Genomic DNA, 14,716 nt, shown 5'->3' with positions numbered 1-14,716 from the left:
GGCGTCCATTCTGGCTACACCGCCAAGGCACTCCTCCAAGAGCTGCGAGACAACTTTTTCGACCAGAGTGCACCTCTCAAAGCACGCGCAGACTATAACAAGTGTGTGCAGGGCAATAGGCCGGCTAGAGAGTACGGTTGGGCTCTCATCGACCTCGCTGCAGAATGTGAACCTCCCGTTCCCGACAGCGAAGTGCTCGAGAAGTTCAAATCAGGCCTCAATTACCAGCTTCGAAGCGTCTTAGCACAGCAGATGGTACCTTTGCCCTCTACCTTGCAGCCTTACATTCAACAAGTCTCCATGCTCGAGGCCCGTCAAGCAGAATTCAAGCTTTCCAGCGACTCTCATCGCGGGTCTGGCAATTCTGGGTCCAATTCTAACGCGTCTAATAAGACCTCATCTTCGCAGAGGAAAAGGAAGACTGACGCGTCTGAATCGAGTTCAGGTGACGCTAAGAGCGGTACGAAGGACAAGAAAGGTGGTTCTTCTGACGCGAAGGCAACTTCAGAGCGTCGGAAACAGAGAGAGGAAAACCGCTGCTACAGCTGTAATCAGCCCGGTCACCTCGCTCGCGACTGCAAAGCCAAGGTCAAGTCGGAAAAAGGCAAGGGTCGCGACTGAAGGACTCCCAGTCCGACCCTCGTAAGCAAGTGAAGAGTCCAGAAGCAGCGCACGCAATCGCAGCTATCGAGGCGATTGGCGACGCTAAGAAGACGATGGATCGTCTTATCACCCTCGAAGGCAGCATCGACGGTTATCCGGTGCAAATCCTAGTGGACTCGGGAGCCATGGGTAATTTCATTTCTGCAGATACAGCATCACGCTGTCGTTTGACGTCTGACGGAGGTCCAGGAGAACCGATCACTCTCCCGGATGGATCTACCGTGACATCGTCAGGTCGAGCCGGGTTCGACCTCACAATCGGTACTTATGCGTCGTTCATTAGTGCCTTAGTGTTGACTATGCCCAACTTCGACGTGATTTTGGGGCAAAAGTGGCACTTAACCAATCGCGTGTTGACGGATTGGAGTAGTCTACAATTCACCATCCACGATGAGCACGGTGACGCTCACATTGTCGAGCCTGCACAACAGTCGCACACCGCGTCTCTGGATGATGAAGAACAGTTGGGTGCGTTGCACGCGTCCCCAGAGCACACCATAGAAGCCGTCTCGAAGCACTCGATTTTGCGTGATTTCTATCGTACACAACGCACAAGTGCTCGACACGCTTATTTGGGCGTCCTCAGGCGAATCAGCGACAACGTCGAAAACCCACTAAGCGCACTTCAGGAGGGCGAGGGGAGCTCTTCGGTGCCACGGACAGACGTTCGAGAGTTACAAGCAATTCTGAACGACTTCCCCAATGTCTTCCAGGAAGACATACCAACGGACGAGCGGCCGGAAGACATACCTGATATTCGCCTAGCATCGGGCAGTCTTATCAACACCGGCGATGCGCAACCAATCAACGCTCGCTCCTACTCACTATCTGCGGCAAAGCTGGTCGAGCAAAGCAAGCAGATTAAGAGTCTTCTCGAGAAAGGTCTGATCAAGGAGAGCAGTTCTCCTTGGGGTTTTCCAGTCTTATTCGTCCCTAAGCAAGACGGTAAATGGCGTATGTGCATCGACTACCGCGCGCTCAACCAAGTCACCTTGCGGAACTCGTATCCACTCCCACGCATCCAAGAATGTTTGGACGCGCTCGGCAGGGCTGCGATGTTTTCAAAGATTGACCTGACTGCGGGGTACTGGCAAGTGCGCCTTCGAGAGCAAGATACTCAAAAGACGGCGTTTAATACGCGCGAAGGCAAGTTCGAGTTCCTTGTAATGCCCTTCGGCCTGAAGAACGCGCCGTCCGACTTCCAGACTATCGTCAACAAAGTTCTGAGGTCGTATTTGAATCAGTTCGTCGTAGTCTATCTCGACGACATCTTGATCTACTCGGACAACCGCGAGGACCACCTTCAACATGTGCGTCAAGTTCTCACCGCACTCAGTGAGAATCGCTTGTACGCGAAGCCAAAGAAGTGCTTCTTCGGCATGGATGAAGTTGAGTTCTGCGGTCATATCGTCGGCAAAGGCAAGGTTCGACCCGTCCCGCAAAAATTGGACGCGATCAGAGACTGGCCAAGACCCAAGACCGTCACGGAGCTGCGGTCCTTCGCAGGATTGTGCTCCTACTACAGAAGGTACTCTAAGAACTTCGCACACGTCTCGGCGCCCCTCTTCGAGCTCATGAAAGGGAGCCCCTCTAAGTCGGCTGGTAAGACGCCACTAAGCTGGAATCACGCGTGCGAAGCAGCGTTCGTCAAGGTTAAGGAGCTACTGTGCTCCGCCCCTGCACTTCGACAACCTGACACAACGAGACCATTTCAAATCGAGACCGACGCGTCAGATTTTGCTATCGGCGTAGTCTTGATGCAAGAATGTCCTGACGATAAGAAGATGCATCCCGTCGCTTACGATGGACGCAAGCTGAGCCCCGCCGAAATGAAGTATCCTGTCCACGAAAAGGAGCTTCTTGCGATTAAGCACGCGATTCGTCGCTGGCAACACTATATCGAGAACGGCCATCAGACCGTGGTCTACACGGATCACGCTACGCTACAGTTCTTACCAACGACGAAAATCGCTTCTCGTCGGTTAGAGCGGTGGATAGCGGAATTCCAGGAACACGATCTGGCGATCAAGTATCGACCAGGTGAGCAGAACACGATCGCAGACGCAATCTCGCGACGACTTGATTTTCTTAGTGCCATTACGGAAGAGAATCGGGCTCACTTAGCGGAGAATGATGCATTCTTCGAGGCGCTGGGACTATACCTTCGAGGCGAAGAGTACGACAAACGTTTTGAACAGCGTATCAAGAAGCAAGCACAACACTTCACGTACTCTGACGGCCTACTGCTCCGTCTCCGTTCTGACGGTCCGCCTGTGCCGTATGTGCTAGCGTATCTACGGTCGCACCGTTTACATCGCTTGCACGCGTCTATGGCTCACCTAGGAGCAGACGGTATGCTAGGATTGGTCCGCAATCGCTATTGGTGGCCCAATTGGGAAAAAGATGTGCGCGCCTTCGTCAAATCATGTCCCCAATGTCAACTATCGTCTAGTCGGACGATTGGTCAGGAGAAGGAGCTGCAGCAGCTGATGGGCAACGACAAGTTGCAACCTTTTGAGCGCTGGGGGGTAGACCTCATTGGTATCCTCCCGCAGACGCCCTCTGGTAATGCGTGGATCGTTACGGCGGTTGACTACAACACCAGTTGGCCTGTTGCGAGAGCGATTCCGACCGCGCACGATTTTCATGTTGCTTCGTTCATATACGAAGAGATCTTCATGCGCTTCGGAGCACCAAAGGAGATCATTACGGACAACGGAAAGAATCTTACTTCAGAACTTAACAAGCGACTCTACCACAATATGGACACGCGTCACCGTATCACCACCGCCTTCCACCCCCGCACCAACGGGAAAGTCGAGTCGTTTAACGGCTTGGTTGGCAAGCTATTGACGCGCTTGATGGTTGGCAAGTTTACGCGTATGTGGGACGAGTATTTGCTTAACGCCTTGTTTGCAGCTCGCGTGCGTACACACTCGACAACGGGGTTCAGTCCCTTCTACCTCGTATACGGTGTCGAACCACGTATCCCGCAAGATGAGTTCCTTCCGAGAGTACTTAATATCCCCGAAGACGACCCTAGTCGCAGGCTGCAAAAGCTGCACTTGGATCGCACCACGTCCACCGGTCTCGCTCACAAGCGTGCTGTCACCGCCAAGAATCGCTTTGACACGACCGTGGTAGAGCACCAACTCCAAGAGGGAGACTGGGTGCTGGTTCAGGTGGCGAACCCGTATAAGTTCGAGCCGAAGTGGTTCGGACCGATGAAAGTCACGGCGAAGCAGATCTTAGGTACCTATCAGCTGCGTACTCCAGACGGACGCGTCTTGGATCAGTTGGTTCACGGTAATCGCCTAAAGAAGGCGATTCTAAGGGTGGGAGAGGAGAAGACACGCTTCTGGCTAGACGATACCTTCCACGAACGACAGGAGGAAGACGTCCGCAAGCACCTTCACCCAACGGACCCAAGATCCTTACGACTTTTATCTGAGGATATCGAGCGAGAGTACTCGACGCCAGCCATGGCGTTTGTGCCCTCCAGTCAGCTCGATCCTAGCCAGGAGGTTAGGCCACACGAGGCGATCGTGCAGCCGTTACCTCCTATCACCTCACAATGAGTGGCGTTCGACGCTACTCAGTGGGTGCGAAGTGGCTTTCAGGTGCCTGGAGCACCACTCCGAGCGCTGGGTATGGTTGAGCCAACCCCTATCGTCTGGGACGATAGATAGCGAGCGCGAGGCGCCCTATAGCACTCGATAACACCCTCTCACGCAGGCGGAGAGGAAGGATTCGATTGAATTAAAGATAGACAAGGTAGACGGGTGACGAGATAAAGATAGACAAGGTAGACGGGTGACGAGACTGGTGAAGAGACTATTTACAAGAGCGTCGCTATCACTAGCTAGCTCTGCGACGTACCGTCGCGAGCACGACGCGCAGCTCGAGTCTCCCGCTGGGAAGAGCTGGCGCCGGCCGTGTTATCACCGTTACCACCTCCGGCGGACCCAGCTTCGGGGCCCCCCGTCATATCCTCCGGTCCCACTAAGTGTGCCGGAATCACCACTTCGGCCTCCTTATCTCCTCCACCGCTGGTAGTCGCCGCCTCACCGGTAGTTGGGGAAGCGCCACGGTTACCACGACCAGTTGAGCCGGAAGGCCCTGCCTCAGAAGAGCGAGTGTTGGAGAACGCCGTTCTCTTACGCTTACGGCTGCTCGTCTTGGTAGCGCTCTTGCCCTGCGTCCCACCGGCCACTTCCTGAGCAACAGCCGCCTCCTCGTCGTCGTCGTTGTCGGAAGACTCGTCGACAGAAGTCAGACCGTCATGGTAGTCGTGCGAAGAGAGATAGTCGTCGTAGTCGGTTCCGGCACCGTCGTCGCCAACCGCTGCTCCGCGACCACCCCTCCTTCGGCCGCCCGAACCTCGCTTCTTGCCCCTCTGAGCTTGCGTTCGAAGCTTCGCAGGGTTGGTAACCAACTCGTCGTAACACACGAGGACATACTCGTAAAACGCCATGGCGAGGCGACCGTCCGACGCGTCTAGCTCAGCTCGAGGGAGCGCCGCTTCAACCGCACTGCGACTTGTGCGCAAAGGATCCAGGACAGCTCTCTTGTTACCGCGCGAGCCGTAGCGCTCGCCGATCGTCTTTACGTCGATCGCCTTCCAAGGAGCGGGCGTGAAGTTCCTAGGAGGGTCCTTGAGGAACCAATCGGGGTTGCGTCGCGTCGCCACAGTCGTCCAAGCTTGTTTGGCCTGACGAGCGTTGGGGCCTCGGAAGGCGGGAACTATAGTCTTGGTTCAGCACACCGAAGTCAACTTCGACCATGCTCAGTTAGCTCGAAACTCACCTCGTCCGCCAGCATCGCAGGTCAATCCCTTCTCTTGGCACCGACGACAAGACGAGCCGTGTAAGGCCATCTCGCAAACCGCAGAACTACCACACGTTAGACAGAACTGCTGGTAGAATTCGGGTGGGTTGCAGGGCTGCGTCTTTCGGTACCCAGCCGTGCTCGTTGGCCTTACGGTACCTCGACGACGGCGCTGGGAACCGCTAGCGACTCGGGAAGCGGGCGTCGTCTTAGTCTTCTTGGTCTTCTTTCGAGCCGGCGGCAGCTCCTCATCGTCGCCTTCGGCGCCTTTGTCGTCGTCGTCATCTAGGAAAGACTTCGGTCAGATTGCATCCACTGGCGTCTCAACCTAATCACCGCTAAGACTCACCGTTGGACGCTTCTTCAGCGTCCGTACCGAACGAAGGGTCTCCCTCGTGGTCAGAAGCGTCGCTAGCGACCTCTTCGGGCTGGATTCGTCACGCTCAGCCTCGCTAGGCGACATGCTGCAAGATGTTGTAATAGGTGATTTGGCGAGACGCTAGGAGGGAGAGAGTGTGCCCGAGTCGGGTGTTGTCTCACTCGGTCACGTGGCACAACATCCACGTCATCTTGAGCCGCCGCCACGTGGTGTCCGGGACGCTAGTGGTTGGGGCTCGTCGTGTTTATACTAAGTGAGCCGGAGCTCACTTAGTTGGCAATACATTCATTCGAACTTCGTTTAGTGTGCACTATAGCAGTGTCCGTGTTTAGGCTGGACACATTGTGGCGGGGGATTGGGCGGGGCGATGGTGTTGCACTCTCGCTGCCTGCCTGCCTGCCTGCCAGCCAGCCAGCCTGCCTAGCTCCGCCAAGGCACAGATCACTCGCAAGCGAGCTACTGGTGTTGCGACCCCTTGTCCGCCTAAAGGCCGTCTCGACCCTTGACAGATCGACCAATTAAGTGTCCCGTCCCTGAAGACTAGGCCTCCTCGCTACAGTGACGAGATGCGGGATCACCCGCGCTCATGCAAGAAGGCGTGACGCGTAGCGGCGGGTGGCGCCGCCGCCTGTCCAAAATAGCGGAGAGCTCTTCGCCAGCCTCGATACGCGACCGCGGCGGTCGTGACTGGGCTTGCCGCGGAGATACACACACGTTGAGTGTTGAGAAGGAGTGCGCCAGACGGGACACGCCACTGCCGTTCGGTATGCCGTAGAGGAGCGTGAAGGAGGTGGTCCGATGGGGACCTCTTCCTTCATAAACAAGGGGTCCTGGAGACAATGACCCTGCTCGTCGCTCGCTCATCGTCATCGCCGCTGCACTCATGTCACGCATCTGCTTGCTCCTCGTGGGGCTCCTCCTCCTCGCCGTCAATGTCACCGCTCAGCAGTATGTGGGCGCCAACTACACGAACTCGATGCCAAGCGTAGGCGGCTCGGAGGTCACCTTTTGGAACATCAAGAGCGCCACAGGCAAGAATGTGCGTTCACAGCGCAGCCGAGAGATCATTCAGTAAGGTCACCGTAGCTGATTCTCGCCTCCTCGTTTACAGACATCGCTCCTCAACTACCACATTCTGGGCACTAATGGCAAACGTCAAGATCCAAAGAAGGTCAAGAAGGCTGTCATCATCATTCACGGTCTTGGCCAAGATCCGCAGCTGTACATGTCCAACGCTCTCAATGCCTTGAGCCAGGCCAACTCGAACAACGGCGCCGCCAACGCAGACAGCATTGCCATTGTCGCGCCCCTCTTTGCCAACGGCAACCAGAAGAGTGAGTGCGGTGCGGCTGCGGCGTGTATCATTTCCATATATCCCGCTCACTCTTACGCTCGCCCACAGACGTCGCGTATCCCTGGACGGATGGACTCGCGGCTGGTCAGGGCTCTACGTCGCTCGCCCTCGTCTGGAAGGGAGCGAATTGGGTGCGTGTCGAGGACGGCCATCCTCCGCTGACCGCGCTGACAATCTCACCTACTCCATGCGCACGTAGGCATCTGGCCTCAACAATCAGTACCCTTACAAGATCGCCGACGTCTCCTCCTACGCGGTGCTCGACCAGATGACGCAATACTTTGCGAACAAGGCCATTTACCCCAACCTGAACCAGATCGTCGTTGCAGGTCACTCTCTCGGCGGCCAGACAGTGCAGCGCTATGCCGCCATTGGCAAGCAGCTGGGCCTCTCGACGCCCATTCGCTTCTGGATCGGAAACCCCAACGACTACGTCTACATGAGCGACAAGCGTCCCGTCTACCGCGACCCTGGAGCCGTCTGCCCAACCTACGACGCCTGGCGAGCAGGTCTAGGTAGTGATCTGCCCACCTACAACACCGACCTCACGAATCAGGGCCGCGCTGCAGTCCTCGCCAATTACAACAGCCGCTCCAAGATCTACGCTCGCGGCACGCAAGACTTTGGAGAGGACTCGTCTTCGTGTAACCCCTTGACCGCCGGCGCCAATCGCGATGAGCGCTTCCTCGCCCAAATTGCCGCTTTCCCTCCTCAATCGATCGACAACGTCGACTACACGCCCGTTGGGCACGACAATGGCGCCATGATGGCCAGCCCCGCAGGTCAGGCGCGCCTCTTCTTGGACAATCTCAACGGTGACGGCTCGCGCCACGCCGACTTTGGCAATCGCCTTCAAGCCGGAGACAGCCCGCAGCCCGATCCTGCCAATGCGCCTCCTCCGGCCATTGTCGGTACAGGAGCGGCTGGCATGACGTTCCAGGGATGCTACTCCGACAACTCTGACGACTCGACTGGACACGCGCTCCCCGTCTCCGTCAACTCTGGCAACTCCGTCGAGGCCTGCACGGCAGCCTGCTCATCTGCGGGCTACTCTATCGCTGGCATGCTCGGCGGTGGCCAATGCCTGTGCGGCAACACTCTCTCCTACCAAGCCATGAAGGTCGTAGACCGAGCGTGCCTCACGCCGTGCAACGACAACTCGGCAGAGTACTGCGGAGGCTACCAGCGCCTTTCGATTTGGTCTGGCGGAGCACCCTCGCAGCGACCCGCAAGCTCAACAGTGGCTTCGTCAGGCAGCTTCAACTACATCGGCTGCTACACCGACGACGTCAGCAACCGCACTCTCAACGCCTACAGTACCGCCTCTGACGCCATGACCATCGAAAGCTGTGCGGCCTCGTGCGCAGGGTACAAGTACATGGGTCTGGAGTGGTCGCGAGAGTGCTTCTGCAGCAACACGCTTGGCGGTGCCCTCACGACAGCGTCGGAGTGCAGCTATCTTTGCTCGGGCAACAATACGCAGCTGTGCGGTGCTAGCTCGAGGCTGACCGTCTACAACAACACGGCGCCGGCTGCCACGACGACTGCTACGTCTACCACTGCCACCACCACTGCGACTACCGCCTCTACCTCGACGACTACAACGTCGTCCGCCGCTCCCTCCCCGTCGGGCTACCAAGGCTGCGTGGTGGACAATGGCTCGCAGGGCCGTCTCCTCTCTCGGCAGGCCTACTCGAGCGACAACAATACCGTCGAGTTGTGCACCGCAGCTTGCTCGGCCCTTCAGCTCAGCATCTCCGGACTCGAGTGGGGTCGAGAGTGCTGGTGTGGTTCGCAGCTCAACTACGCGGCCGTGACTGCCACTGACTGCACAATGCCTTGCACGGGCAACGCGTCGCAGATTTGCGGAAATGGCAATCGCCTCTCCCTGTACAGCGCACAGAGCGGCACCGTCCCCGTTGCGGCGACTCCGCAAGCAGCATCTGCCACCAAGGACGGCAGCTACACCCTCTCTGGCTGCTACACCGACTCGGTCAGCCAGCGAGTGCTCACCGTCGGCAAGCCTGGTGGGTCAGTAGAGGCCTGCCAGGCTTCTTGCGCCGGCTACCCGATTTTTGGTGTCGAGTACGGCGGCGAGTGCTACTGTGACCAGGCGCTGGGTAGCACTGCCGTGAAGAAGGACGTGAGCGAGTGCAATATGCCCTGCTCGAGCGACTCGACGGAGCTTTGTGGTGCCGGAGACAGGATCCTGGTGTACACCAAGGCGGGTGGTGCAGCTACGAGCACCGCGACGTCCACGACGACGGCGAGCAGCACTACCGCCACCTCTGCTTCGACGACCGTGACCGACTCGTCCACCGCGACCACGAGCACGACGAGCACCGCCTCCACCACGAGCACCTCATCAACCGCGACCACCTCATCGTCTACGTCCACCACCACATCCGCCGCGACCACCTCAACGTCGACCTCGACCTCGACGTCCGCCTCGAGCACACCCACCACCGCAGTCCCCTCCGGCTACACCGACAAGGGCTGCTACCTCGATGACGGCGGCTCGCGCACTCTCTCTTCCGCCTCGTACTCGCAGTCAGACAACACCCCCGCCAAGTGCTCAGCCTTCTGCTCAGCCAAGGGCTTCCGCTACTCTGGCACCGAGTACTCCTCGGAGTGCTACTGCGGCAACACTCTCGCCAACAGCGCTGCCTCTTCTGGCTGCTCGATGACCTGCTCGGGCGACAACGGCCAGCTCTGTGGCGGGCCAAACCGCCTCAACGTCCTCGAGGACCAGAGCTGGAAGCAGACCTTCTTCACCGTCTCGCGCTACGACCGCTGGAACTTCACCGACTGCGCAGTCGACTCAGTCTCTGCTCGTTTGCTGCCCATGAGCCCCTCGGTGCCTGGCGGCGCCAACAAGATGACAGTCGAGTCATGCCTGGACGCATGCGCTTCTGCGAACATGACCTGGTGTGGTCTCGAGTACGCCAGCGAGTGCTACGGCGCCAAGGACCAGCCTAACTACACGGCTGCGCCCACTCCCGCTGGTGGGAGCTCAAAGGATCCGACGACGAGGGGTTGTTCGATGCCCTGCAAGGGCAACTCGACGATTGCTTGCGGTGGCAGCAGCAGGATGAACCTGTACCAGTTCGATGCATCTGCTAGCCCTGTGCAGGGGACGCAATTGCTTGATGTGGGGAACTAGGTAACACCGAAGAGAGGGAGGGAGGTTTTCTCAGGACCCACACTAGATACTCTGTAAATCAGCACGACCATTGGTCGATACACCCCGCTGCATGTCATGTCACGTCACGTCACCCTTACCGCTTGCAATGATGTAACAAGATTCTCCGTCGATGTGAATCGCTGTGCTCTTCGGCGTACCATTTGATGGTGAATGAATTGAAAGGATCGAAAGGGAAAGAGAAAGAGCAGAGTGGACAAGGCTTGGGTGGTGGTGTTGATCTCGACGAGCAAATTTGAAGTAGACGACGCGGCTGCTCGACACGCGCACACTTGCTCGCCCGCTCATGGCCCGTACTCGATGACGAAGCTCGAAGGAACGGGGCTCTCCTTGCACGAGGCGTCCAGGTACGTCTGGATCGTGCAGGCATCGCCCTTGTGGCCGAGCTGCTCGGGAAGGCGGATGAGCTCGCCCGATCGGCCAGGGGCACGACGGATCTTGGGCAAGACGAGGATCTCGCGCAGCATCGAGACGATTGAAGGAGCGACGAGGCGGGCGCCTGAGAGCGAGAAGGAGCCAGCGGATGTCAGTGCGGTGGTGAGAAAAGACGGCAGGCGCACACGCGCACTCACCGAAGCAGAAGTGAATACCGTGACCGAGGAGGATGTAAAGCTTAGGGTCACGAGTCGGGTCGAGCTTGCGAGGGTTGGGGAAGAAATTCTCATCAAGATGGGCGTGTGATGAAGCGATCACCAATCGCTCACCAGCCTTGACGTGAATTTTGCCGCGCTCCCCATCATCGATGTCAACGTCCTTGGCAGCGACGCGGGGCAGTCCAGGTACCACGCCACTGACGCGCATAGCCTCCCAGACCCACATCTCAAACTCCTTCTCCGCCTCGGCATCGTCGCGCTTGCTCAGCTCGATGCAGCGCTCCTTTGCGTACTCGTAGCCCGGCGTGAGGAGCAGGTCGAGGATCAGTGTCGACTGCTGCGTGATGTTGCCGGCGATGGGGATCATAGTGCCGAGGAGGTTGCCTACGGCCTCGTCGAGGGGAATCTTCTTTTCGTGAATCTTGTGGTAGAGGTGGTCTGCCGCCTCGGAAACCTCGAAAGCAGACCCCTTGGCGACGAGATCGTGCATCTTCTCGCGGATACCGTAGTTGGTCTGAACGCGTGCTGCGAGGACCTTGCGCATGAGCGGGCCCAGCTCCAGCGCCGCCTGGCGAAGGATCCAGCTGGCGTGAGGGATGACGTCGAAGCTCGAGTAGATGAAGAGGGCAGTCAGTGCGGCCTGAAGCTGGAAGACGGTCAGGAGGCCGTGTGAGTGCTCGGCCGTCTTGAGCGGGATGGCGTAGCGGTCGGCGAGCCAGATGACGGGCACACGGTTGAAGACGTCGCGCGTGACATTGAGCTGCTTACGCCCGTCGCCATACTCGAGCGTGCCGTTCTCGATGTGCGTGATCGTCATCTTGCGGTAGTCCCTGCGCACATTCTTCTCGAAGCCTGGCTCGAAGAAGGCTTCGTGCATGAAGCCGGACATACGGTCATGCGTAGGGTGGTCGTCGAAGCCGATCATGAAGCCACCCTTGTCGGTGAGAATGTCGAGGTTGCTGTGATAGATGTTTCTGAACGTCTCGCGGTCTGAGAAGATCTTCTTGCAGGCCTCGTACGAATGCACGCCGTGAAGCTTGTCGACATCGATGGGTCGCTCGAGATCGTACAGGTGCTTCTTGCCGTTGCGCTTGAGGACGGAAGCAATCGACTTGGGAGTGTAGAAGGGCAGGTGGTTGTACGTAGAATAGCGGCCCCAGCTGCGCGGCAGAGCGCGGTACAAGATGTGGCTCAGGAAGCCGCCGTACGCTCCCGGGGCCGGTGCTATCTGAGCCATACCCCAGTTTGTGAGCGTAGAGGCATTGAGATCGAGCGTCAGGAAGCGATCGCTGCGAATGAGAGCTACTGCATCATCGAGGATGGCCCGCCCGATAGTATGGCCGGGCTGTACACCTGAACCGGGCATATTGGGCTTGACCTCCTCGGCTCGTAGACCAGGATACAATTCGAGGTTGTCGATGTGGCCATAGAGACGCTCGGCGACCGCAGCAATCTCAGGATCAGAATTCCACTCGAGGAAGGACGCAAAGGGCTTGAGGTTGAAGTACTCCCTGAACTCGTTCATCGTACAGACTCCAAAAGTGTCACGGGCTTGGGCCATGCTCATGCACTCGACGATCTTCATGGCCTCTGGAATGGTACGAGCTCCAAAGGCGTGAGCAGGCTGCTCGATGGCGTTTTTGATCAAGCTAGCCAGCGCAGCGTCCTCGAAGTATCCGTCCTCCTTGCGGCTGAGCCCGCCAAAGGTCCATTGCTTGGGCGGTAGCGCCTTGAATGTCTCGGCATGAGCATGAGCCATCACCATGAACTCCTTTGGGCCTAGCTCGCTCATCTTCTTGCCAGGATGAGCCTTGTTCGCTGTCTCGTCCAGCCACTCGACGTCCGCCGCAGAGAGAAGAGAATGCCAGTGGTAGAGCACCGCAAACTCTGCGCTTACATTATTGCCCGTTCCACGCTCAATCCTCGCTCCAGCTCGATCCTTGATCTCTTTGCCGAGCTCGAGATGCCATTCAGAGTCTGCACGAACAGTTCCAAGGATCGCCGAGACGTAGTCGGTCAGAACGACCTTGGCGAAGAAGGCGATGTTGATGTTACGGGCTAGCTGGAAGATGTCCTCATCTTGTGCCTTGCGCCCGGCCTCTCCGAGATCTTCCCACGCCTTGTAGGTGCCACGCTCATTGACCTCGAAGAGACGCTCGGCGAGGTAGTTGTGGTGGCGAGAGAAGAGGAGAGTGACAGCGATGACGGCAGGGGGCATCATGAAGATACGAGCAGAAGCCAAGCAGTCTGGATGGATGCGTCCCTGCACGCGAGTGCGCACGCTGTCTTGCTGCTCTTGATTGTTGCCATAGAGGGGGCCCAGATCGACGTAGGAGCTCGTGTTGTTGATCCACGGCTGAGCGCGGTCGGTCTCGAAGCAGTTGTGAATGACGATGGTGGCGAATGCGGTGAAGAGGGAGCTCAGACCACCCTCGTGCTCCTTGAACTCCTTGCCGCGCTTGAAGAGTGTATCGAAGATCAGCGCGTTGTCTGGTTGGAACGGAGATTTCGGCTTGAGAGGTGGAACAGTGCGACCGTAAGGCGAGCCTGCCTTGCCCAAGTCCGGGTTGTACGGATTGTTGCCGCTCCCGTCAGCGGTGCGGTAGCGAGATCGAGGCTCGATGGTCGATTGAGGAGGATGAGGCATCTCGTTGAAGAGTGTTCCGATGAAGGCGTCGCTGACAGAGTGTGACAAGCCGCTGTTAGCGGGCAGTGTCTGCAGCATCTCTACAGCTCGCTCGAGCAGCAAGTCTCGATCATCGAGGGGCTCTCCCGAGGCAATGCCCTCGAGAGCTTTAGCCAAGGTGACGGCGTCTTTGCCCTTGAGGTGGAAGAGATCGTGGAGGACAGACGTCTCCTTTGCCTCGGCGGGGCTGCTTGCGGCCTCGGCGTCGTAGCGGCCGTCGGGCGCCGTGGGCGCCTTGCGCTTGATGGTATCAAAGATCTGTTGGGTGCGAGTCAGCGTAGTGTTGGGTCAGCAAGAATGCGGGCAATCGTCTTGACAGCACGAATCTGCTCACTTTGGAGACTCCCTTTGCCATGATGGGTATGGACTAGTAAGAGGTCAAGAAGAGTTGATCTCCTCTCTTGGGTATATGCCAATCGTGGCGGGGACGGCGTAGCGAGGACGGCGGCAGCCACGACGAACGAGCGCCCAACCTCTGATTAGCAAAAGCGGCGGGCATCGTGGCCAGGTGCGTAGAGACTCGATCAGCGATGCTTTGCCTGTCGATGCTGAGTTGCTGGGCAATGGCGAGGCTGCCCGCGCCTTTGTCCGCCAGGTGACAAATGACCGAGACGGCTTCGAGGAGACGAAGCGATAGTCGCACTCTCACTCGACCCTCGATGCCTCCTTCCTCTCTCCCTCTCGCGAAACGCGGGCTGGGAGGCGGCCTGTGCACGCATCGACTTCTCGCATGTGCAAGTCCACCTCGCAGCGCAGCGCCGGCCAATGAAGGAAAGCACTCAAGGCCCTGACCTCCCACGCACCCGTTCTCCGTCCCAGCCTGCCGACGCTCCTCTACTCTAAGCGACCAACACAAATCTTCCTGAACCTTGTTCACGCGCAGAACGACTCGTTAGTAGAGCAAACGAAGAGCGCGACAAGAGCGCACCAAGAGCGCACCAATTCAAGAGGTCATTGCAGGGCCGACTCGAGCATGCATGCCATCTTGATATCACATCGCGATGATGACGGC

The 14,716-nt window shown here is 58.0% G+C and overlaps 3 protein-coding genes across 3 annotated transcripts; 1 reads left to right on the top strand and 2 right to left on the bottom strand.

Annotated features, from left to right (window-relative positions):
• Positions 1 to 4,254: 4,254 nt before the first annotated feature.
• BDZ90DRAFT_266919 (hypothetical protein) lies at positions 4,255 to 5,953 on the bottom strand (the record flags this gene model as incomplete). Its single annotated transcript, XM_025508695.1, has 4 exons — positions 4,255 to 4,307; positions 4,543 to 5,406; positions 5,470 to 5,785; positions 5,840 to 5,953. 4 exons carry the CDS (start codon positions 5,951 to 5,953, stop codon positions 4,255 to 4,257), a joined length of 1,347 nt encoding a protein of 448 aa, XP_025365755.1.
• Positions 5,954 to 6,752: 799 nt separating this feature from the next.
• On the top strand, positions 6,753 to 10,449 carry BDZ90DRAFT_277539 (WSC-domain-containing protein; the record flags this gene model as incomplete). Its single annotated transcript, XM_025509018.1, has 4 exons — positions 6,753 to 6,908; positions 6,981 to 7,203; positions 7,272 to 7,354; positions 7,423 to 10,449. The coding sequence occupies 4 exons, from the start codon at positions 6,753 to 6,755 to the stop codon at positions 10,384 to 10,386; spliced, it is 3,426 nt and encodes a 1,141-aa protein (XP_025365754.1). The 3' UTR covers positions 10,387 to 10,449.
• Positions 10,450 to 10,561: 112 nt separating this feature from the next.
• Positions 10,562 to 14,411, bottom strand: BDZ90DRAFT_236488 (linoleate diol synthase). Its single transcript, XM_025507298.1, has 3 exons — positions 14,039 to 14,411; positions 10,998 to 13,962; positions 10,562 to 10,924 (listed from the first exon to the last, which is right to left on the bottom strand). The coding sequence occupies exons 1-3, from the start codon at positions 14,057 to 14,059 to the stop codon at positions 10,710 to 10,712; spliced, it is 3,201 nt and encodes a 1,066-aa protein (XP_025365753.1). The 5' UTR covers positions 14,060 to 14,411; the 3' UTR covers positions 10,562 to 10,709.
• Positions 14,412 to 14,716: the final 305 nt, after the last annotated feature.

Source organism: Jaminaea rosea, assembly GCF_003144245.1.
Source record: "Jaminaea rosea strain MCA 5214 unplaced genomic scaffold BDZ90scaffold_1, whole genome shotgun sequence".
Taxonomy (NCBI): Eukaryota; Fungi; Basidiomycota; class Exobasidiomycetes; order Microstromatales; genus Jaminaea; species Jaminaea rosea.
This window is presented reverse-complemented; position numbering and strand designations above follow the sequence as displayed.

What these genes read in the sequence shown, in the direction of transcription:
- BDZ90DRAFT_236488 (XM_025507298.1), bottom strand. Translation starts at nt 14,059, where the DNA reads ATGGCAAAGGGAGTCTCCAAA. An exon ending in TGGCAAAGGGAGTCTCCAAA is followed by an intron (nt 13,963 to 14,038) that starts GTGAGCAGATTC and finishes CGCACCCAACAG; the next exon opens with ATCTTTGATACCATCAAGCG. An exon ending in CGGTATTCACTTCTGCTTCG is followed by an intron (nt 10,925 to 10,997) that starts GTGAGTGCGCGT and finishes TCTCGCTCTCAG; the next exon opens with GCGCCCGCCTCGTCGCTCCT.